The 22876-nt window shown below is 34.5% G+C and overlaps 1 protein-coding gene across 3 annotated transcripts in view; it reads left to right on the forward strand.

Annotated features, from left to right (window-relative positions):
* PNISR (PNN interacting serine and arginine rich protein) overlaps positions 1–20829 on the forward strand; it is a 28300-nt gene extending 7471 nt beyond the window's left edge. The window contains exons 2-13 of one of the 3 annotated variants that reach the window (XM_068984857.1): positions 1607–1687; positions 3970–4088; positions 5711–5899; positions 7255–7478; positions 8947–9118; positions 10269–10459; positions 12804–12941; positions 14596–14695; positions 15420–15473; positions 16544–16714; positions 17972–19058; positions 19305–20829. In XM_068984857.1, coding sequence (XP_068840958.1) covers positions 4001–4088; positions 5711–5899; positions 7255–7478; positions 8947–9118; positions 10269–10459; positions 12804–12941; positions 14596–14695; positions 15420–15473; positions 16544–16714; positions 17972–19058; positions 19305–19335 — 2445 coding nt within the window. In that variant the 5' untranslated portion in view covers positions 1607–1687; positions 3970–4000 and the 3' untranslated portion in view covers positions 19336–20829. The remainder of the gene's footprint in view (positions 1–1606; positions 1688–3969; positions 4089–5710; positions 5900–7254; positions 7479–8946; positions 9119–10268; positions 10460–12803; positions 12942–14595; positions 14696–15419; positions 15474–16543; positions 16715–17971; positions 19059–19304) is intronic. The other 2 variants (XM_068984858.1, XM_068984859.1) reach the window with 2 other exon arrangements.
* Positions 20830–22876: the final 2047 nt, after the last annotated feature.

Here is a 22876-nt window from a genome sequence, read left to right on the forward strand (position 1 = left end):
GCTTTCATTCCAATCCCAAAGAATGACAATGCCAAAATGTTCAAACTGCCACACAGTTGCACTCATTTCACATGCTAGCAAGGTACTGCTCGTAATCCTTCAAGCTAGGCTTCAGCAGTATGTGAACAGAACTTCCAGATGTACAAGCTGGATTTAGAAAAGGCAGAGGAAACAGATCAAATTGCCAACATCCGTTGGATTGTAGAAAAAGCAAGAGAATTCCAGAAAAATATCTACTTCTGCTTCATTGACTACTCTAAAGCCTTCAACTGTGTGGATCACAACAAACTGGAAAATTCTTCAAGAGCTAGGAATACCAGACCACCTGACCTGTCTCCTGAGAAACCTGGATGGCAGGTCAAGAAGCAACAGTTAGAACAGGACAAGGAACAACAGACTCGTTCCAAATTGGGAAAGGAGTACATCAAGGCTGTATCTAGTCATCCTGCTTATTTAACTTGTGTACAAAATGCATCATGCAAAATGCTGGGCTGGGTGAAGCACAAGCTGGAATCAGGATTGCCAGAAGAAATATCAACAACCTCAGATATGCAGATGATACCACCCTTATGGCAGAAAGTGAAGAGGAACTAAAAAGCCTCTTGATGAAAGTGAAAGAGGAGAGAGAAAAAGCTGGCTTAAAACTCAACATTCAGAAAACAAAGATCATGGCCTCCAGTCCCATCACTTCATGGAAAATAGGTGGGAAAAAATTTGAAACAGTGACAGATTTTGTTTTCTTGGGCTCCAGAATCACTGCAGACAATAACTGTAGCCAAGCAATTGAAAGACGCTTGCTCCTTGGAAGGAAAGCTATGGCAAACCTAGACAGTGTGTTAAAAAGCACTTTGTGGACAAAGGGCCATATAGTCAAAGCTATGGTTTTTCCAGTAGTCATGTATGGATGTGAGAGTTGGGCCATAAAGAAGGCTCAATGCCAAAGAATTGATGCTTTCAAGTTGTGGCGCTGGAGAAGACTCTTAACTTGGACAGCAAGGAGATCAAACCAGTCAATCCTAAAGGAAATCAACCCTGAATAGTCATTGGAAGGACTGAGGCTGAAGCTCCAATCCTTTGGCCACCTGATGGAAAGAGCCGACTGGTTGGAAAAGACTCTGATGCTGGGAAAGATTAAGGGAAAGGAGGAGAAGGGGGCGACAGAGAATGAGATAATTGGATGGCATCACTGACTCAGTGAATGTGAGTTTGAGCAAAGTGTGGAAAATAGTGAAGGACAGGGAAGCCTGGCCTACTGCAGCCCATGGGGTGGAAAAGAGTCAGACACGACTTAGTGACTGAACAACAACGAATGACAGTTCCTAAATTGCTGGACGTGTTTTATATTGTTAGTGAGTTGTTCAAGTAAATAAAAAAGAAATTTTTGAAAGAAAAATGTTTTAAAAGCTTTGCTTTCTCATTTTTGATGTACTGGTTTCCTTAAATTTACAATGGTAAATGTTTTCTTATAAAATTAATGGAAGAAAAAGTTTCAGATTAATTTGGAGATGATCACACTTTTGTGTTGCATCTCTAGAATTTATTTTTATTAATTCTCATAGCTCTTTATTATTTAAGTGCAAACGTTCACTTTTTTTTTTTTTTCCAGGGCATAAGTAATCTTGCTGCTATGCTTCCAAGCTGTAGGTCTGAATCATCCTAAATTTTGAACAGAAGGTGAACCTCTGAGGTTAGTCAAAATAGCAGTTGGTGTTTCTTCTGGCTGTTCCTCTACTTATTTGTTTCCTTTTAGCTAAAGTTATTTAAAGTTTTCAAGAGTGCTAATGAGTCATTAGCTTTTAAAGAACTTTAAAGGTATAGTTGGAAAAGAGGAAATTGGAAAAAAGATCAGAAAAAGAAGCTTGGAATTGATACCCAGTCCAGTTATTGGCCTTAAGTGTGGTACTATTTAGTGCCTGTTTTGCCTTATTCTAATAATACCATTATAATAGAACATATAATACAATTAGAAGACAAGTAAGTGCACTTGACCTATGAGTAAATAAGGTATAACAAAGGAGTGCATCTTCCCTAATTCACAGTGTTCAACTGAGAGGTCAGGATCTGCCGCGGATAGAAGTATTTAACATTGTGAGAATGCAGCAAAGACTAGTTGCAAATGCTACAAGCCTGGATTGTAATAGCCCATTGTTGTATTTAAGTTGGAGAAGGCAATGGCACCCCACTCCAGTACTCTTGCCTGGAAAATCCCATGGACAGAGGAGCCTGGTAGGCTGCAGTCCATGAGGTTGCTAAGAGTCGGACACGACTAAGCGACTTCACTTTCACTTTTCACTTTCATGCATTGGAGAAGGAAATGGCAACCCACTCCGGTGTTCTTGCCTGGAGAATCCCAGGGATGGTGGAGCCTGGTGGGCTGCCGTCTATGGGGTCACACAGAGTTGGACACGGCTGAAGTGACTTAGCAGCTATTACTTCCATAATATCTGGCTGTCATACTTTTTGTGATTGTGCAATACTAAGAAATAGTTTTGTTCTTAGAATAGAGGAAAGGGTCTGAAAGGATGCATTTAGTAAATATTTATTTAATGCCTGCCTACTATGCGTGTCATTGATTCTTGAACAGGGTTGTATATCTGAGTTGGAAAAAGTATAAAAATGACTTGTAGGCATTTAAAACTTTTTACTGTGAAAGTTTTAAAGCTAGTTTACAGTTTTGTCCCCATACCCATCACCTAGATTTAATAGTTACTAACATATGTCTTTCCCCCTGACTTTTCCATCTTAATTATATATTAAGAAACCTGGTCTTGGGGGTTCCAGGTGACCTAGTGGTTAGGATTCTAGGTTTCATTGGTTCAGTCCCTGGTCAGGGAACTGAGATCCCACAAGCTGCATGATGTGGCAAAAAAAAACCTTGTCTTGTGGGCTGTCTCACCTTGTAGATTTGTCTGATTGTTTCTTTTGATACTGTTTAGCCAATACTCTTGTCCCCTTGTAATTCCTTCACACTGGAAAGTGAAAGTCACTCAGTCGTATCCAACTCTTTGCAACCCCATGGACTATACAGTCCATGGAATCTCTAGGCCAGAATATTGGAGTGGGTAGCCTTTTCCTTCTTCAGGGGATCTTCCCAACCCAGGAATCGAACCCAGGTCTTCCACATTCCAGGGCTGGGAAGATCCTCTGGAGAAGGGAAAGGCTACCCACTCCAATATTTTAGGCTTCCCTTGTAGCTCATCTGGTAAAGAATCCGCCTGCAATGTGGGAGACCTAGGTTTGATTCCTGGGTTGGAAGGATCCCCTGGAGAAGGGAAAGGCTACACACTCCAGTATTCTGGCCTGGAGTATTCCGTGGACTGCATAGACCATGGGGTCACAGAGTCAGATACGACTGAGTGACTTTCACTTTCGCTCAGTTGGATTCAGGTAAACATTTTTGGTGAAAATAGTAATTATGGGGACATAATATTGTGTCTCATTGAATTTTTGATTTCCCATCAACTTTTCTTCTAAGACTGTGTGAATCAGCTGTTTTTATTAGGTTTGACAGTATGACTGCTTTCTAAATCTATTCTACCTTCTGTGCTCATGGTTTTCTTTCATTAACTAGAACTATTTGATAACCCTCTTCAGTAAGTCTTGGATTATGGGAGGCTAAATAGATAAACCTTTTTTTTCTTATAATCTTCAAAATAATTACATTCCACAGGTTTGTATGAGATTTTTAAATTAAATTAGAATTAGAAAAAATTAGAAAAATTAGATTTTTCACCCTTTGAGCTAAATTGATTAGAGCTATGCTTTCCTCCACTCTTGACACCAGCATTAACATGAAATTTTCTGTTCGTGCTTGCCAACCAAAAAATTCCAGTTGCTTCTGGCAACCTTTTGAGCAGAATTTTAGAGCTCTGATGACATAAATGTAAAATCATATAATAATTTCTGATGTGTGAGCTTTTTTAACATTAAATAACATTCATTCTCTCTTTGTTAAACTATTTTTTGAAGACAGAAAGACAGATATATTTTAAAAGTCAGGATGTGGGATCAAGGAGGACAACCTTGGCAGCAGTGGCCTTTGAACCAACAACAATGGATGCAGTCATTCCAGCACCAGCAGGATCCAAGTAAGGAAACAAATTGAATTTTGGGGACCAGAGTAGGGAGTTATATAGAAATGGGTGGAAGATAGGCACAAGGATTAAGGGAGGTAGAATTGAAATTGGTTTATTGGGTCATTTTATGGTTGGATTTTAATTTTTTCTCTTGAATCATCTTACCTAGCATACATACCAAGGAATGGATTTCCCTTTGGAATATTTTCTCAAAGGGTAGAAAGTTTTGTATGGATTTCATATTTCTAAAACTGATTTAGTTCTTGTTTTCTGAAGAAAGTCTTTCTTAAATGTGTTGCTTAAGTTAATCATATTTCTGCTGTTAATTCTGAGTCTTAAGATTCCATGTAGGTCATAATCAACTGATGGTATACTATATAGTTTTAAAACTTCTCTTTAATATGAAGTATCTCAAACTTATATAGATGCAGAAAAGGGTATAGGGATCCCCCATTTATTACTGAGTTCTAACAGTGGTTAATTCATAGCCAATTTTGCTCAATTGGTATGACCTCTTCTACTGCCCTGTGTTTACTGAGTTAATGCTTTCCTATTTCTTTTTTTTTTTAATAGCTACATAGCATTCTGTTATAGGACTGTACTGTAATAAATCTACTTTTAAATGATTGATTGTGACTTGACTTTTTGAAGACATTCCCCTAATTTTGTATACACACTATTATTACTTATCCAGTTATTTTCTTAGGAAAAAAAGCTAAGAAATAGGTTTGATAGATCACAGTTGTACATTTAAAGTTTTAGATATACATTACCAAGTTTAACTGCACCTTTGTCAAAATGTATGAGAATATATTTATTTAATCTTAGCTAAACTGAGATGTAAAAACCTGTGTCTTAGTCTACATTGTTTACTTTATTAATACTGTTAGATCTTAAAACGTTAGCTATAGTTTTTTTTTATGATTTTTAAACCTTTTATTATGAAATAATTATAAGTTTATAGGAAGTTGCAAAGGGATTACAGGGAATCTCATGTAATCTTTATCTTGTTTCCTTGAGTGGTTACATTTTACATGTTTATAACACGAAAACCAGGAAATGGACATGGGTAGTACCACATGTATGTACAGTTCCAGTCACTTTAATCACATGAGTAAAAGCTACAGATTTTTGATGGGGATAGAGGAAACAATGAATTTTGAATAAAATGAGTAAGAAGTTGTTGAGATATATTTTGACTAGAGAAAGGAGTTAAAGATGCTAAACAAAGGTGACTGAGAAGGAATAGAAATAGCTAGCTATACTCACCTGAGGTGTGTAGGATCCAGTGTAGACCTGAATGGGACCTGTCTGAGAAAGAGTGAGTTTAATCATTTGTTCTTATAGTGATTTTTAAAAAGAGTTTTTAAAAATTCAGTGAACTAAGGTACAGGGAATACATTTTCTTACGAGTAATACTAGAAATTGGTTATTTTGTAAAGTCCTTTTCTGAGTGTCTTAAGTCATTTTGTAACCTGCATATGCATTATTTTTAAGCATTTTTTCCACTATAACATTCTATAATATTAAAAATCTCTAGTAAAGATGAACTCAAATGCTGCTTTTACATAGAGGCACGTTCTTTTAGCTCCTACATTCTGAATGTCAAATTCTGCTGTGTTAAATTTTGTTAGGCCAGATTGACTGGGCTGCATTGGCTCAAGCTTGGATTGCCCAAAGAGAAGCTTCAGGACAGCAAAGCATGGTAGAACAACCACCAGGAATGATGCCAAATGGACAGGATATGTCTACAATGGAGTCTGGTCCAAATAATCATGGGAATTTCCAAGGGGATTCAAACTTTAACAGAATGTGGCAACCAGGTTTGTTGTTTATGTTTTCCAAATTTTAGGACTCAATTTTAAAATAAAATGAGAATTAACAGTAAATTGTTTAATCGGCTTAGTTTTATGACTTCTTGAATACTTCTTGAAGACTAGGTAGTTTCAGTTAGATTTGACCTTGAAATTTTATGGTTAAAATTATTCTATACTCATTCTCCTAGCATTGTGGCACTCAGTTTGATTCTTTTCTTGGTTCTTCATTCCTAGGCTGACAGGGGCTGGGAACACTGGAAACCTCACTTGGCATCTAGGGAAGAGAGCATTCTATGTCTCTCTGTTGCAACCTCTGGCCTTTCAGCAGCAGCACTGGCAGAGCAAAACATGTCTAGTCTCTAATTAAAGAAAAATTGTGTCATTTTCTGACAGATTAGTCTGTCAAATATACTCTGCCCCTACCATCTGCTCATTTTTCTCTTCCCTTTTTTCAGATAGTAAAGATCTTCCATAAGTTTTTATCTGTATATTTTTGTTTGTTTGTTTGCTTTTTTAACTTTATAGTGTGATTTAGGTTCCTTGATGCTAGTTCAGTTTTCTGACTTGTGTTGTTTTTAACAATCACTTCAAATTATTTACAGACGAAGCTTACATTTGAGTATGTTAACAGTGAAGTCATAGCTCCATTTTCTTATTAATACTTATTGTTTCTCAGTGTGAGAATGGAAAACTCAAGAAGTAATCCTCTGATATCACTTTTAAAATAATAATGAATATTCTAATCTTTAATATTGAGAGAGAGTTCATTTCTAGTTTTCTTGAGTCTGTGCCAAATTTTCCCACATTTGAAAATGTTTTGGTTCCTAAGTTCATCGATAATTCATCTTGGCATTCTCATTCCCCAACTTTACTGTGCTGGCTTTGTGTCCCAGGCAAGTGATTTAAACCTCTGTGTGCCTCAGTTTCCCCTCCTGAAATTGGCGAAAATAGTACCTGATTTCTTCCTACCTCACAGGGATGTTGTGAGGATAAATGTGTTCATGGAAGAAAGAAATTATATAAAAATCTAAAGGTATTATTTTTATGGTATTGTTACTGAACACAAATAGAAAAATTGAACAAAAATTTGCTTTGAATTTTGTTATGTTCATTAAAAGTAATTTTGGGTATTTGGTTTCCATTTGTTTAGAATATAAATTAGAGTAGTAGTTAGTGCATTTGAATTATTTATTAGATTCATTGCTTATTTTTAAGATATACAAAAGGAATTTGACCAAGAAGTCATAGATTTTTTAATCTGTTTCTTTACTGAAAAGTCTAGCTTTCTTGAGATCTTAAAAATTTGTGTTGATTTTGTTATAACCCCCTGTTGAATGTTTTTATGCCTGAATCCTAAATAGAATGGGGAATGCATCAGCAGCCCCCACACCCCCCTCCAGATCAGCCATGGATGCCACCAACACCAGGCCCAATGGACATTGTTCCTCCTTCCGAAGACAGCAACAGTCAGGACAGTGGGGAATTTGCCCCTGACAACAGGCATATATTTAACCAGAACAATCACAACTTTGGTGGACCACCCGATAATTTTGCAGTGGGGCCAGTGAACCAGTTTGACTATCAGGTGAAAGATATTTTGTTGCTTTAATATTGTAGATGTGCACGTAATCCATTCTTTGGAAGTGTCTCATCAAGAGTATCTAAGATATGTGTTTCACTTTTCAGTCTTGTACAGATAAGCACGTATGTGTCCAAAAAAGTTACTAGTTTTTGAGTATTAAAATCATTAGGTTTTTGTTTTCTGGTTTTTGATTTGCTTAGGAAAATGGTATAAAAGACTGTTAGGGAAAAAATTGGATAAAATGAGAAATGTGTAAGTGCAGTAGCTATGATGTTTTGTTTTCTAATTTATAATTTCAAGATGGTACCTTTAAATATTAAATAAAGTTTAGAAAATGCACAGTAGTTGAATACATTATTTATCAAAAATAGATTATGGTTAAGACATGAATAAAATACATGAAGAACATAGATCATCTTCCTAAATGCAATTCCTTCTGCTGTGTAGAGTAAAACTTTTTCTAGTGTTGTCATTTTTTTTTCCCATTCTAACATGACATGTTAATGGAATTGTACATACTTCCTTTGTAGCATCTGATTCATTCCTAGGGACATAGAACTCTATGGGGAATAGTGTCATGTGGGGCTTTATTTTCTCTAATCACTTTGCCAGAGTCTACCCTAAATTATAGTGCTAGGTGTTATTTTGAAATAATTGATTGCCATTTGTTACCTTTAAACTAAGCTATCATTTAAAATTTTGGAAAAAAACCCATATGTTGTTTCACTAATTGTATGGATAATGGTCATAAATGTGAACAATATTAACCTTCAGACAGTACTCCCCTTATTCATACGTACTTAGATACCTTTTTATAAGAATATTTGATATACAGATATGACAGCTTTTGTTTGTTTTGAAAAAATGTAGTCATGGGGAGCTTCTCCTAACACAACATTTGCTCATAGATCCCCATGCTAACAAGATAAAAAGCTCTGTTGGCATCTGGCTTGGAAAAGCCTCTGAAAATAGCAAAATTGCAACAACAAAAAAATTAATACAATGATTCAGTAGCTTTTATCTTTGATTAGTTATTTCTTGCAAGATTATAGAAATAAGTTCATAAGTAGGAAGTTGTAATTGATTTAAATTTTTTTTCCTGTAATTTTCTAGTTACAGAAAAATTGACATTTATTTGATTTCTTGGTAGTGGAAGGAGTAGTTGATAAATGGATTCAGAATGAAAAAGCTCATATTAATATATATCCTTTTCTGTACTTCTTGAATGTAGTATATTAAAAACTGGATTTTACATGGCTCTTTGATTTACATAGGCAGAAAATCTTTATCTTTCTTAAGAAAAGTAAGCCTAGGTTCTTAGGGCTACAGAAATATCGGTGGATATTAGAACCATGGAAATCTTGGATTTGCTGCACACATGGATTTCTACTGTCCCAGTTCATAACACACGTGTGTCCCAGAGAGTATATTGTATTAATGTGAAGAAAAATAAACTGCAATACTCTTTCAGCATGGGGCTGCTTTTGGTCCACCGCAAGGTGGATTTCATCCTCCTTATTGGCAACCAGGACCTCCAGGACCTCCGGCGCCTCCCCAGAATCGAAGAGAAAGACCATCGTCATTCAGGGATCGGCAGCGTTCACCTATTACACTTCCTGTGAAGCAGGAGCCACCACAAATTGGTAGCTATTTAAATTTAGGGAACCACAATTGGCATGATTTCTTGATGATGTAAAAAGGATGCTTTGTTTTCTTAAATTGTTCTAATACTCTCATATGTTAGGAATTGATTAAAGTCCTGCCATTTTATAGTCATAAATCTTAAAATTATAAAAAAGATACTATCTAATAATACTTAGTTTTCAATAATTTTCTTTAAATCTTTTGTTATAAAATTTAAATTTATCATAACCATAACATGTTAATATTTCTTTGATGTTGATAGTTAGATACATTTTGCCAATATATGATCAGTTCCCCCTTTTAAAACTTATTCATTCTCTCTTTATGGACTCTTTCCACTCTCAGTTTATTGGATATACTGTTGTCAGATTGATTTCTTTGATTTATTTCATTCACTTTCCATAGTATTTTGGCAAAAAAAATTAACTTTCAAATAACAAAATAGAACTATTTTATTGCCATCAGTAAGTTACATATATATGTTCCTTTTTATGTTCCTTTTTATCTGGAAATCCAAATCTAGCACTTAATGGACATTTAAGTCTTTCTTTTTTAAGTCACAAAGTAGACATTTTATTAATAGAAAGATTCTGACTTTTTTAACTTAAGGAATAATACTCAAATGAATTCTTAATATGAAGGCTCATGGTTTTGTAATTCTTTCAATATTTTAGGAAACCGCATAGTATAACAGTTGGCTCTGAATTAGCCCACATCACTACTTATTGTCTTTATAACCTGGAACACAACACTTAATCTCTTTGAGCATCAGTTGCATCACTTAAAAAAGATGAAGTGCTCTTTTAGGGCTTTTATAAGATTAAGTGAGATGATGGACTCTCCCAGTGCTCTGGCACATTATAAGCGTTAAAGCCATATTTCCTTTTGCTATTAAAAGTGATGATTTTATTTATTTATTTATTTTATTTTTTAAAAATAAGTGATGATTTTAAAGAAAAGCATAATGTTTAGTGAATTGTTTTTATTACCACTGCCTTGCTAGAGAATGATAATATTTTCTACAAGCACTTAAAGGGCACCAACATTTTTTTTTTAACCTACAAGGATTATAGAAATTTAAGAATAAAGAACTCATGCATTTATGATTTTTACTTAACTGACACGAATATTTTGTCCCATGTGAAACAGATGCAGTAAAACGCAGGACTCTTCCAGCTTGGATTCGAGAAGGTCTTGAAAAAATGGAACGTGAAAAGCAGAAGAAGTTGGAGAAAGAAAGAATGGAGCAACAACGTTCACAATTGTCCAAAAAAGAAAAGAAGGCCACAGATGATGCTGAAGGAGGAGATGGCCCTCGTTTACCTCAGAGAAGTAAATTTGTAAGTAGACTTTCTTGATCTGAACTCCTTGTGACATCTATGTGAAAAACTTAACTGACTTTCTGACTTAATTCATTTGGTATGATAATCTCTAGGTCCATCCATGTTACTGTAAATGGCACTATTTCATTCCTTTTTATAGCTGAGTAATATTCTTTGTGTGTATATATGTATATACACACACATACCACATCTTTATCCATTCGTCTGTCAATGGGCCTTTAGGTTGCTTCCACGTCTTGGCTATTGTAGATGGTTTCCACAGTGGCTGCACCAGTTTACCATTTACAACTACAATATATCATTTGTATGTGGAATCTAAAAGAATACATATGGGGAATCTAAGAAGATACAAATGAACTTACTTAAAAAACAGAGTAGACTCACAGACATAGAAAACAAACTTATGTTTACCACAGGGAAAAGATAGAGGGAGGGATAAATTAGGAATTTGGGATTAACAGATGTACACTACTATATATAAAATAAAAAAGACCTATTGTGTAGCATAGAAACTGTGTTCAGTATCTTATAATAACCTATAATGGAAAAGAATCTGAAAAAAAATGTCTATTAAAGCACTTGCTATATGCCTGAAACATTGTAAATCAAATATATTTCAATTTTTTAAAGTTTATGAAAATAAATAGGTATTAATTTAGTCTTTGAAAAGTACTAGAGTAGTATCCTTGAGATTAACTTTCAGTTAAGTATACTGGAGTTTATTTTTATATATGTTACTGAGGGTAGTAAGGAAAAAAGAGGGCAGCAGATATATAAAATGTTTCATTTCAGAGAGAAACTACTCAGTGAGATGCTAGATAATAGGTTTTACCTTGACAAATCTCTGCTCCTTTATTGTAGTACAGTGAACTCCCCAGTGATGGCCTATAAAGCAGCTATACTTACACTCAAGGATATAATAACTTAGTTTTTGACAGGTACTGAAAGTAACATAAGGTTTTAACTCTTTAAATCTCTTATCAGTTAGATGGCATGAATGGCTTGAGAATTTTTTTGTTTTTAGCAGCTTGACAGCCACAGCAGTGGCCTGTGTGCAATTCAGGAAATTCTTCTTCCTCCCAAGGCCATTTTTTTCCTTCAGAAGTAAGTTTTAAGGACAGCCAATTAACTGTTGGCTCAGCTGGTAAAAAATCCACCTGCAATGCGGGAGACCTAGGTTTGATCCCTGGGTTGGGAAGATCCCCTAGAGAAGGGAAAGGATTACCCACTCCAGAGTTCTGGCCTAGAGAATTCCATGGACTGTTATAGTCCTTGGGGTCGCAAAGAGTTGGACTGAGTAACTTTCACTTCACTTCAATCAGGTACTGGTTTTGCTTCAATTCCATGAATTCCATAAGCTACTTTTTTTTTTTAACAAAACGATACCAAAGATGTGATTTTGTTCTGGGTGTTATGCAGATAAGAAACAACAGGCTGCCACTTTTAAAATTTATCTTTAAAAAGAAAAAAAAAATTTTTTTAAATCTCTACATGAAATAGTAGATTTCCCAGTTTGATTTTTTTTTTTAAGTGTCCAAAAAACCCCTCAAAACTGGAGATTGTCCTCCCTTTTCTCCCAGATGCCTTTGGACTTGTTTTTACGTGTAGTCTTCCTCTGGTTTGAATAGTCTTTCCATAGTATTTTTTAGGTTAGGTGATCACCTTGGCTTTTACTTAGTACGATTGTTAAGAGTGATTGTGGAATATTTCTTTGCCTGAAGAAGAATCTACCTTTTAAGATGTGCCATCTGAATACTGAAAACCTAACACTATACAGAGACAAACTACTGGTATTTCCTCTATCAGAAGTAAGCCTCATTTCTTGCTTATCTGTCCATTATATAGCTAAAAAAAAAAAAGCAAATTTCAGTAACCAGTTTAGATCTGGAAACTGACTTTAGTTTTGTTTTTTTTTTAAGTCACATGATTTTAGGTAAAAAGCTTAAATTTACAGCTATAAAAGTTATACGGAGTATATGACTGTGGCCCATTTATCCAAAATTCTACATACCACTCATCTCAGGACCATCATATATAATGTATATTAATTAAATCAATCTCTGGGCATGATGTGCTTCTAGTTATTTATCTTAGGAAAACTTAACTAAGGGAAAAAATTGAAATTGATTCTCACAAGCCATCTTGTAATCCTGTATTTCCTCTCTTTAAATTACCAAATGAGATCTGTAGCACAAAAGTGTTATTTAGAGAGAAATTTCATTTTTCTGTATCTGTTTCATAGACTTTAATTTGGGGTTTTAAAATAGAATATTTAAGATAATTATTTTATGACATAAGCATGAATTTGGGTGGCCCAAAAAGTGCTGTTACTTTTTTTTAGGATAGTGATGAGGAAGATGAAGATACTGAAAACGTTGAGGCTGCAAGCAGTGGAAAAGTCACCAGAAGTCCATCTCCAGTTCCTCAAGAAGAGCAAAGTGAACCAGAGATGACTGAAGAAGAGAAAGAGTATCAAATGGTAGAATGTTAAATTTCTTACCTTTACCATGTACTGGCTTAAAAAAATTTTGGGGGGGATATAATGACATTCAGCATTATATTGTAGGATTTATCTTGTTAATAATTTAAAAAAAATTTTTGGTTGGCTGTCTTAAACTTGGGAACTTGTAAAACAGTAATAAGATGTATATTTGCTGGGCACTAGTGTCTGCAAAATCCAAGTAACTCATAGTATATGAAATCTCAGCTTATAAAGCAGTTATTAAGCACATTTTCTAATATCAACAGCATGATTAAATAGTGTTTTATTAATACTACATGAGACCCAAGAGACCATTTCCCTGGTGGCTCAGATGGTAACGAATCTGCCTGCAATGCAGGAGACCTAGGTTCAATCCGTGGGTTGAGAAGATCTCTTGGAGGGGGGGGCATGGCAGCCTACTCCAGTATTCTTTCCTGGACAATCCCCATGGATAGAGGAGCCTGGTGGACTACAGTCCATGGATAGGGTCACAAAGAGTCAGACATGACTGAGTGACTAAGCACAACATTATTTTCTAAAGTATGTTTTTTGTATACTGTAGAAGATTAAAAGAATGTATAGAAAAATAAATTTAGGAAGCTCTAGGTTTAACATGGAGAAGGTGATGGCACCCCACTCCAGTACTCTTGCCTGGAAAATCCCATGGACGGAAGAGCCTGGTAGGCTGCAGTCCATGGGGTCGCGAAGAGTCGGATACGACTGAATGACTTCACTTTCACTTTTCACTTTCATGCATTGGAGAAGGAAATGGCAACCCACCCCAGTGTTCTTGCCTGGAGAATCCCAGGGATGGGGGAGCCTGGTGGGCTGCTATCTATGGGGTCACACAGGCGACTTAGCAGCAGCAGCAGGTTTAACACAATTAAAGATGTTTCATTGAAAGACTTCACAGCCTTCAATGTCTATAATGTGTACTGTAGATTTCTGAGATTGGGTATATAATATGCTGCGTTTCTCATGTTGGTTGGTCAGTGATCTTTGGAATGTCCTTAGATGATGCTGATTCGGTGTACTCTTATTTTAGTAGATGAGTAATCTGGATCCCAGAGAGGTGCACATTTGAAACAGCTGTTGGTGGCCAAACGAGCGCTAGAATGCAGCTCTTATTTCAAGTCTATTGTATGCTATACGATAGTAATAAAGAAAAAAAGAATTTCATTTCACAAAATGCAATAATTGCCATTTCCTTATTTTCCTTGTTTTTTCCCCTTAGATTTTATTTTGAGCTGAGGGTTAATGTAAATTCCGAAGTGACATAAGAAACTAGTATTGTGGTGCTTACTAATAATATTATTAAGTGAAAGGATATTTCTCTCAACTTAAAACACTTTTGGAAACTTATTAATAGGGACTTAAAAAAATATGTTTTGTCTCCAGAATTAGAATTCAGCGTTTCTGCTTTATAGATAAATTTTATATATATTTTAATCCACATGATTTAAAATGTTTTTAAAGTTCTGATAATTTACAATAATTTTCAAGATACTCTGTTTCTTGGAATAGCTAATCTGATCTTTAAAAATGTTTTATAAAATGGCTTTGCCTTTTAATTTTGTTGAAAATGTCAAACTGTGTTAGTAACTGTAATAATTAGGAATAAAAAACAAATGTATAAAATATCCTTCCTTAGATGTTGCTGACAAAAATGCTTCTGACTGAAATTCTACTAGATGTCACAGATGAGGAAATTTATTACATAGCCAAAGATGCACACCGGAAAGCAACGAAAGGTATATTGTGGGTGTTCTTGGTTTTCTTTATCTGGGGCTCTTTGGTTTTGGTGGCTACTTTGGACTTTTTTGTTGTCCTTGTTGAATTACTAGCAGATTATGGATCCTCTTGCATGTTCTAACTCTTTGGGAAATATTAGATTTGTAGACACCATATTAAAACTATACATATATTTTTGTTTTATCCAGCCTAAGCACAAATTAGCAATTTTGCTGTTGTTCTATAACACGTACTGTGGAAAATTCTTGATGTTCAATTTCACCTGATTTTTTTTTTTTTTACTATATAGATACCATGGTATTAGGTGTATGATTTCTAATGCATTTAGTTTGACTATTGAATTATGAACCTTCAGAATTTTCACAGTTACCACTTGTAATTCTTACAGAAGCAAGTAATACGTCCCACCCTCCCATAATTTTAGTAACACTTAAAAAGTCTATTGAAAGAAAATTTTAGTTATGGTCCATACCTCAAAAATAAAAATATCAGTGTATTGGTCAACATTTTCCCTCATTATCAACCAGTTTCAGCTCACATCAGAGTTATAGTTTCAAGGCCAGACATACTACTGGTTTAAAATGAATGTTATGTTTTTAATGTTTCTTCTCTCCCCAAAAAGCAGCAATAGTAGTAGATTTAACAATACCATAGACTCTCATGACTATGAAATCGTGGCTATTTGTGTTAACATGTTGTTCCTGTTGTTGATGTGATACAAAGCTCCTGCAAAACAGCTGGCACAGTCCAGTGCACTGGCTTCCCTCACTGGACTCGGTAAGTATTCTCCTTATTTGTGAGAGGGCCTTAAAGGGAAAATCACACTTACCTTGTCTCTCTACATGTTCTGTTTAGAAACTACTGGGCCTACTCAGTGTATAAAATTTAGGTCTTAGGGTTATATCAGTCTCTAAAAGGTTTGCTTTTGTTTTTTTTTAACTAAAGCATTCACAGTGAGATTATTACAAATGTGGTGACTAATTAATAGTTTCTTAGTACAAGTTGTAATAGTACATAATTTAGCCATGATAGCATTTAAGCTCACTTTCATAATTATTGAATACATGCTTTAGGGGAGAACCTATCCATAAATGCTTTTAAGGACCTTTATTTAGATTGTATTGTAGCAAGTCAAGTTTACCATAGAGGAAAGGGTTTATCTTAGAGCGTGATAAATAGTGATGTTCATAATTTGCCATTTGCATGATACAGTATCAAGTGTATAAAAGCTTGAGCTTGCCTTTTCCACATCTGCATTTCAAATTGATATTTGTGAGGATCAGCAGAAATGGGTAAAACCAAATGCCCATATGATTTTGTTATGACTACTATCTAGATCACTTCAGGGTGGGGAGCAGTTATATAGCGCCTTGCCATTTCTGTACCATTGAGAATTACAGTATTCTAATTTTGTTAGGAAAAAAATATTTAGCATCCCTTGGATTTTTGAACTTTGAACAGTGAAAGTTAATTTTAGAAATATTTTCAGGATCATGGTAAATTTGTGTAAGGTAGTTTGAATTAATTATGCTTTAGTAAGGCTTTGTTACTGCCCTATTAAACGGTTTTGTTGGTTACCAGGGACAATAAGACAGTCATTTTCAAGATTCCCTATGGTGAGCAATATATGAAATATTCTTGAAAGAATAAGATATTAAGTATCAGTTTTCTTGAGGATTCTGTGTACTCCTTAAGCATTGAAATTTATACTCCTCCCCACCCCGAATAAGCATATTCTTCCAAGAAAAGGCAATGAAAAAAGAAATGAGCTTTCTTCTCGGACCTTAAAAAGTTTTTAGTGCACAGAATAATGTTTACATGTGATAGACTGGGCTTTATGCACACAGGTGGACTGGGTGGTTATGGATCAGGAGACAGTGAAGATGAGAGGAGCAACCGAGGTTCTGAATCATCTGACACTGATGATGAGGAATTACGGCATCGAATCCGGCAAAAACAGGAAGCTTTTTGGAGAAAAGAAAAAGAACAACAGCTGTTACATGATAAACAGATGGAAGGTATATCTTTTAGACTCATTTAGTATTTGTACAGTTCAGTTTGTATTTCTTTTTATTATTTTTTAACCAACCTAAAAATAACAGGATAGAATCAAAGCTATGTGATGTAATTGAAACTAAGGTTTTTGACTCATTTGCAATTTTTATCAAACTTAAAAGTAAAAATTAATTATATTATTCAAAGTATGTAGTTTATGAAAGTTAAACTTTTTTTGTTTGGGGAGACATTAATTCTGTTGACTGTAAGTTAAGCTATTTGGTGTCTTTTTATTTCTCATTGAAGTTCCTAAAATGAAAAGACTTTTGAGAGGAATACATTATAAACTATTGAAGAGTAATTTGTAGCTAACGGACAGTAGAGGACTTTTTAGAATTCAGTTGAGCTTCCCTGGTGGCTCAGAGGGTAAAGGATCTGCCTGCAATGTGGGAGACCCAGGTTCAATCCCCAGGTCAGGATGATCCCCTGGAGAAGGAAATGGCAACCCACTCCAGTATTCTTGTCTGGAAATTTTCATGGACGGAGGAGCCTGGTAAGCTACAGTCCATGGAATTGCAGAGTCACACACAACTGAACAACTTCACTGTAGAACTTAATTATGTAAAATGCTATACATGTGTACAGCTCTTAGTTTATCTAATGATACTAGGAATAGTGAAAGAATATTTACATAGACTTTATTGTTTGAAAAATCTTACTGGACAATCTCAGAAGTAATTATTGAGCTAACAGCCAAAAATTTCCTATAAACTACTAATTTACCTTCAGGTTGCTTTACTGTGTAAGAGGGAAATGTTTTCTTACCTGCTTTACGGTACCTCTGCACTTTGGTGCTCCATTGTTGTACTGTCCAGACAGGTAGCTAACTGCATGTAGCTACTGAGCATTTCAGATGGAGCCAGCTTAAACTGAAATGTTCTGTAGGTATAAAATACACACTAGACTTCAAAGACTTTACAATACAAAAAAAAAAGAGCAGAATATTTCGATTTTCTTTTTAACTCATTGGATGTTGAAATGATATTTTTTATATGTTGGGTTAATAAAATATGAAAATTAATTTCAAACCGGTTTCTTTTTAGTAGCTTTTAAAAAACTGTTTAGTAGCTGTTAAAAAATCCTGAATTGCTTACTGCATTTTATTTCTGTTGAACAGTGCTGCTCTATTTTTATAGTCTTTCAGCTTGAAATTTGCTAGTATGGAAGTTTTTTCATTGTATGTTTGCCTGTCTTACTATTTTTGTCTTTTTCTGTTTCAGAAGAAAAGCAACAATCAGAAAGGGTTACAAAAGAGATGAATGAATTTATCCATAAAGAGCAAAATAGTTTATCACTTCTAGAAGCAAGAGAAGCAGATGGTGATGTGGTTAATGAAAAGAAAAGAACTTCAAATGAAACTACGTCAGTTTTAGAACCAAAACGAGAACATAAAGAAAAAGAGAAACAAGGAAGGAGTAGATCAGGAAGTTCTAGTAGTGGTAGTTCTAGTAGCAATAGCCGAAGTAGTAGTACTAGTAGTTCTGTCTCTAGCTCTTCATACAGTTCTAGCTCAGGTAGTAGTCGCACCTCTTCCCGATCTTCTTCTCCTAAAAGGAAAAAGAGACATAGTAGGAGTAGATCTCCAACAATTAAAGCTAGGCGTAGTAGGAGTAGAAGTTACTCTCGCAGGATTAAAATAGAGAGCAATAGGGCTAGAGTAAAGATTAGAGATAGGAGGAGATCTAATAGAAATAGCATTGAAAGAGAAAGACGAAGAAATCGAAGTCCTTCCCGAGAGAGACGTAGAAGTAGAAGTCGCTCAAGGGACAGGCGAACCAATCGGTCCAGTCGTAGTAGGAGTCGGGATAGACGTAAAATTGATGATCAACGTGGAAGTCTTAGTGGAAGCAGTCATAAGCATAAAGGTGAGGTTAAAGAACAAGAGAGGAGAAAGGAGAGGAGTCGAAGTATAGATAAAGATAGGAAAAAGAAAGACAAAGAAAGGGAACGTGAACAGGATAAAAGAAAAGAGAAACAAAAAAGGGAAGAAAAAGACTTTAAGTTCAGTAGTCAGGATGATAGGTTAAAAAGGAAACGAGAAAGTGAAAGAACGTTCTCTAGGAGTGGTTCTATATCTGTTAAAATCATAAGACATGATTCTAGACAGGACAGTAAGAAAAGCACTACCAAAGACAGTAAAAAACATTCAGGCTCTGATTCTAGTGGAAGGAGCAGTTCTGAATCTCCAGGAAGTAGCAAAGAAAAGAAGGTTAAGAAGCCTAAACATAGTCGATCGCGATCCATGGAGAAATCTCAAAGGTCTGGTAAGAAGGCAAGCCGCAAACACAAGTCTAAGTCCCGATCAAGGTAGTATACTTTTTAAAGTATTTTGTCTGATTTTTTAAAAAAAAAATTTGACTGAATTTATTCAAAGTTGAAAGTGTCCTTTCTCTCTCTCTCTTTAATAAACTCAGTTTGGTACTTGATAAATGATCATAATCATAAGTAATTTTAGAAATCCTATATAATAATATTTATTTGAAAATTGCAGATTCTGTAGCATAAAATACATTTTTATTTTTAAATTTTATCTTTTCCCTTTCTTTTTTTCAGATCAACAACCCCTCCCCGTCGTAAACGCTGAGGAATGATGTGGCAAGAATGCCATGATGTTTAAAAAATTCCATGAGTTTTAAGGGCTTGTCTCATTATAGAGGCATATTGTGGCTGTGTAGGTGAAACCAGAATTTTTTTTTTTAATCTGTAAATAGGTGTACTTTTTTCAAATGCTGCTCCAAGTTACTTAATAGGATTTCTTTCTATTACATTTTTTTCAAAAAACAGTGCATAATAAGACTATAAACATGCCATTCTCTTTCAGCTGTAATGTTCTTAAAATTATTCTTGAATGTACTGTGATGTCAATAAAGCTCTTTAGTTCATTTTTGTTAAACTCTTGCACCTTAATTTTATGATTTTAGTCTAAGGAACGTACTTTTATAAAAAGGCAGCTGGAATTTTGTATAACAGGTTTTAAAGGTACTTCCTCTCATCTCCCCCAAAGAAAATGGTTTTAACTTAATAGTTTGTCAAAGTTTGTAAATTGTACCCATGGATTTTTGTCAGATTCCAACTATAAGGATGTGAAGAGGGCCAGAAACAGATCTTTACTTTTCATTTGGAAGCATTTGAGAGCTTTCTAAATTTTTCCTGTTTGGGGGATTTTCAAGTAATATATTCTCTGTGTATAAAGTATGGTTCACTCCTGTTAATGAAATTGCTGGAATCAATCAGACCAGTGCACCACTAGAATTATTTATAAGGAATGATTGTGTTTGACACTAATAGCAATTCAAGTCCGGAACTATATCCTGCAGTTACCACTTCTGTTTTAAAGTGTATTTTAAACACTTTGGGATTACTATAGAACTAAAACTCACAATTGAATGTTTGTTTATATTTTTAAAGCATAATATGACCTCAGCACAGTGGAAGCATACTGTGTTATGCAGGTTTGTGTCAATTTCATAACATTAAAATGATTTGGTTTTGTCACTTTCTTAAAATTATGATCAGTGAGTGGTCTAGCAATTTAAGGTAGTCATAACTTATGAATAAAATGAGGCTCTGCAGGCACTGAAATGCTGAACTGCTTCTAGGGTCCATTTTATATGATTACTCACTTGTGCCACAATAGATAAACCTCTGAAAACCAATGCTTTTAAATTTTAATTTAAAAAAGAAAGAGCAGGTGCAGATCACAGAAAAGTTTTAAAGTATGCCTTCGTACCAGCAATAGTTCATTTGAAAGTAAGCCAGGTTTTTGCCAAGATCAGTGTTTCCTCAAAATGAAGGTAGAAATAGACTTGTAATAGTGTGCTCTTTTACCTCTACATAGGTTCTTAAATAATTTTGAGCAGTTATGCATTTATCTTGAAGAAATAAGTCAACTGTGAATAAATGCATGTTTACCAAAATGATTGTTTTACAGTGCAGTTAGTTCTGATATTTATAAAGTTGACATTTCACACAATAACTTTTAAATAGTTTGGAATTCTATATAGTTTAGACATCAGTCACATCTGGAGACAAAATAAAGGAAAATGTGCAATATTTTTTATGTAGATGAGCTTAACACCATGTACCTAATTACAGAACTAATTATCTGATTAATTTGTAATAAATAAGTTGTATAACATTTTCATATCTTAAAATGTTTTTTAGAACAATCTTCAAGTGAAATAATATTTTCAAAATAAAATTCTACAGAAAAATACTGGCTATGATATGCACATTTTTGGGCAAGATATGAACTAGAGCCAAAAGTAGTATTTGATAGTTTGATTTACTCTGCCATAATATACCAGGTTATCATTTAAATCTGTAGATAGTTTTAAAAGCATAGTCATGATGTATATGATTGCTAGTAAATATATCAGTGTTAGATATTTGGGGTTTCAGTTTAGAAAATTCATCATTTCGTTGACATGTAATGAAGTATGTTTACCTTGAGTGGTAAGATTTTATAAAAAATAGGGCTTCCATGATTTGGGATGTGAATGCTAAAACTTACACATAAATTAATGTGTAATTTGGTTATGAAATCTTTTCTAAAATGATACCACCAGAAAATTAATAGATTTAAGTTTTTGAGATAATTATTTGTCTGGATTGGTTAATAAAAATCTGTCTTAAGAGGTTTTCCTTTAAAATATTTCTAGTGTATTAATAATCATACTTGTTTTTGTATAATGGGGGTAAACCACACCATTAAGAGAATAAAATGTAATTTGGAAGAGGTAATTATAAGATTTGTTTCAGGCCCCTAAATATAAATAAAGACTGGTGTGGAATTTCAGTGTACGTTTCCTACCCTTGTAAAATGTCTTTTTTAAAAAGCATCTATTTCTAGTGGTATAATACATAATAGTTAAACTTTCCAAAAATATCTATTTTTTAATGTGAGTTACTCTTTCTTCGAAGAAAGACATGAAGTATAAATAGTAGTTATATTAAAGTTTCTAACCTGTACAAAGCATGGTGTAGTGGAAATAGATTCATTTGGATTGTCCTGGCTCTGCTTCTTGATGGTTTTGGGCAAATCACTAAGTCACTGTGGAACTCATTTTCTTAAACTATATAAGGTCTTAAACACTTCTTGTCCTTAAGTTCTTCAGTTTTAAGGAGAATTTGTAATGTCTAAACCTAAAGGAGAAGATGGGCTTAAAATAACTTAGTAGCCCTTAAAATAACTCATGTGTGATGAGTTACATTTATACCCTAAAGGTTTATTAGGTGTCACCCACAGGGTTTTCCTATTTCCTATTTTGATTTTGGTAATATTTAAGATAAAAATACCCTAACTTACCAATTTGTATGGAATTTTATAAATACAGAAGTTTACCAGTTAAACCTGAGTGGATATAATAGAGTTATTTCTTTTAAAACTTTATATAAGGTTATAAAATTGAATTTCAAAATATTAAATAGATTTTTAGTTTTATAGCAAAATAAACTGTAGATTCTAGTTTACAGTATGGGTGAGACCATGGAGATGATCTGGAAATAACTCCAAGGACAACCGTACATCACATAGCTGCTAGTCCTTCCAGCACAACTTGTGTTTAAGCATCATTGGAAAAGCCTTTTGTTGATACTTGTAGAGAAAACTCTGTAAGCTAGTTTTGCTTAACTGAAGCAAACCAGTGGGTGTTCAAGAAACTTTGTTTCCTCTTGGTATTAAGGCAAATCACTGCCTTTGTTGTCGAACTGATGTGAAAGCAAACTTTCACTTTGCTTTTTCCTGGGATCTCCAGCAAATAACACACATGCTAATAAATGTTCTTTTGTGCAGAGTTTTCTGCCTTCAGTTGGGAGGCAGATTGGAAGGGAGCTCTGAAGACAACTTTTAAATTTGCAACCACAAAGACCATTACTGAACAGTAGATTTCACTAATTCACAGAAACATTTACCAATCTGACCCTGCCGGTAAAAAATGTGCAGTGAATTTTTTGTCTTTAATGTTCGAAATTTATCATTGTTCTTACCCAAGGAAAGGCTGTTGAACGTGAACAAGAAGTTGCTCGGTCGTGTCCGACTCTTTGCGACCCCAAGGACTGTAGCCTACCAGGCACCTCTGTCCATGGGATTTTCCAGGCAATAATACTGGAGTGGATTGTCATTT

The sequence above is a fragment of the Capricornis sumatraensis genome, chromosome 13 (assembly GCF_032405125.1).
Source record: "Capricornis sumatraensis isolate serow.1 chromosome 13, serow.2, whole genome shotgun sequence".
In the NCBI taxonomy this organism is placed as follows: Eukaryota; Metazoa; Chordata; class Mammalia; order Artiodactyla; family Bovidae; genus Capricornis; species Capricornis sumatraensis.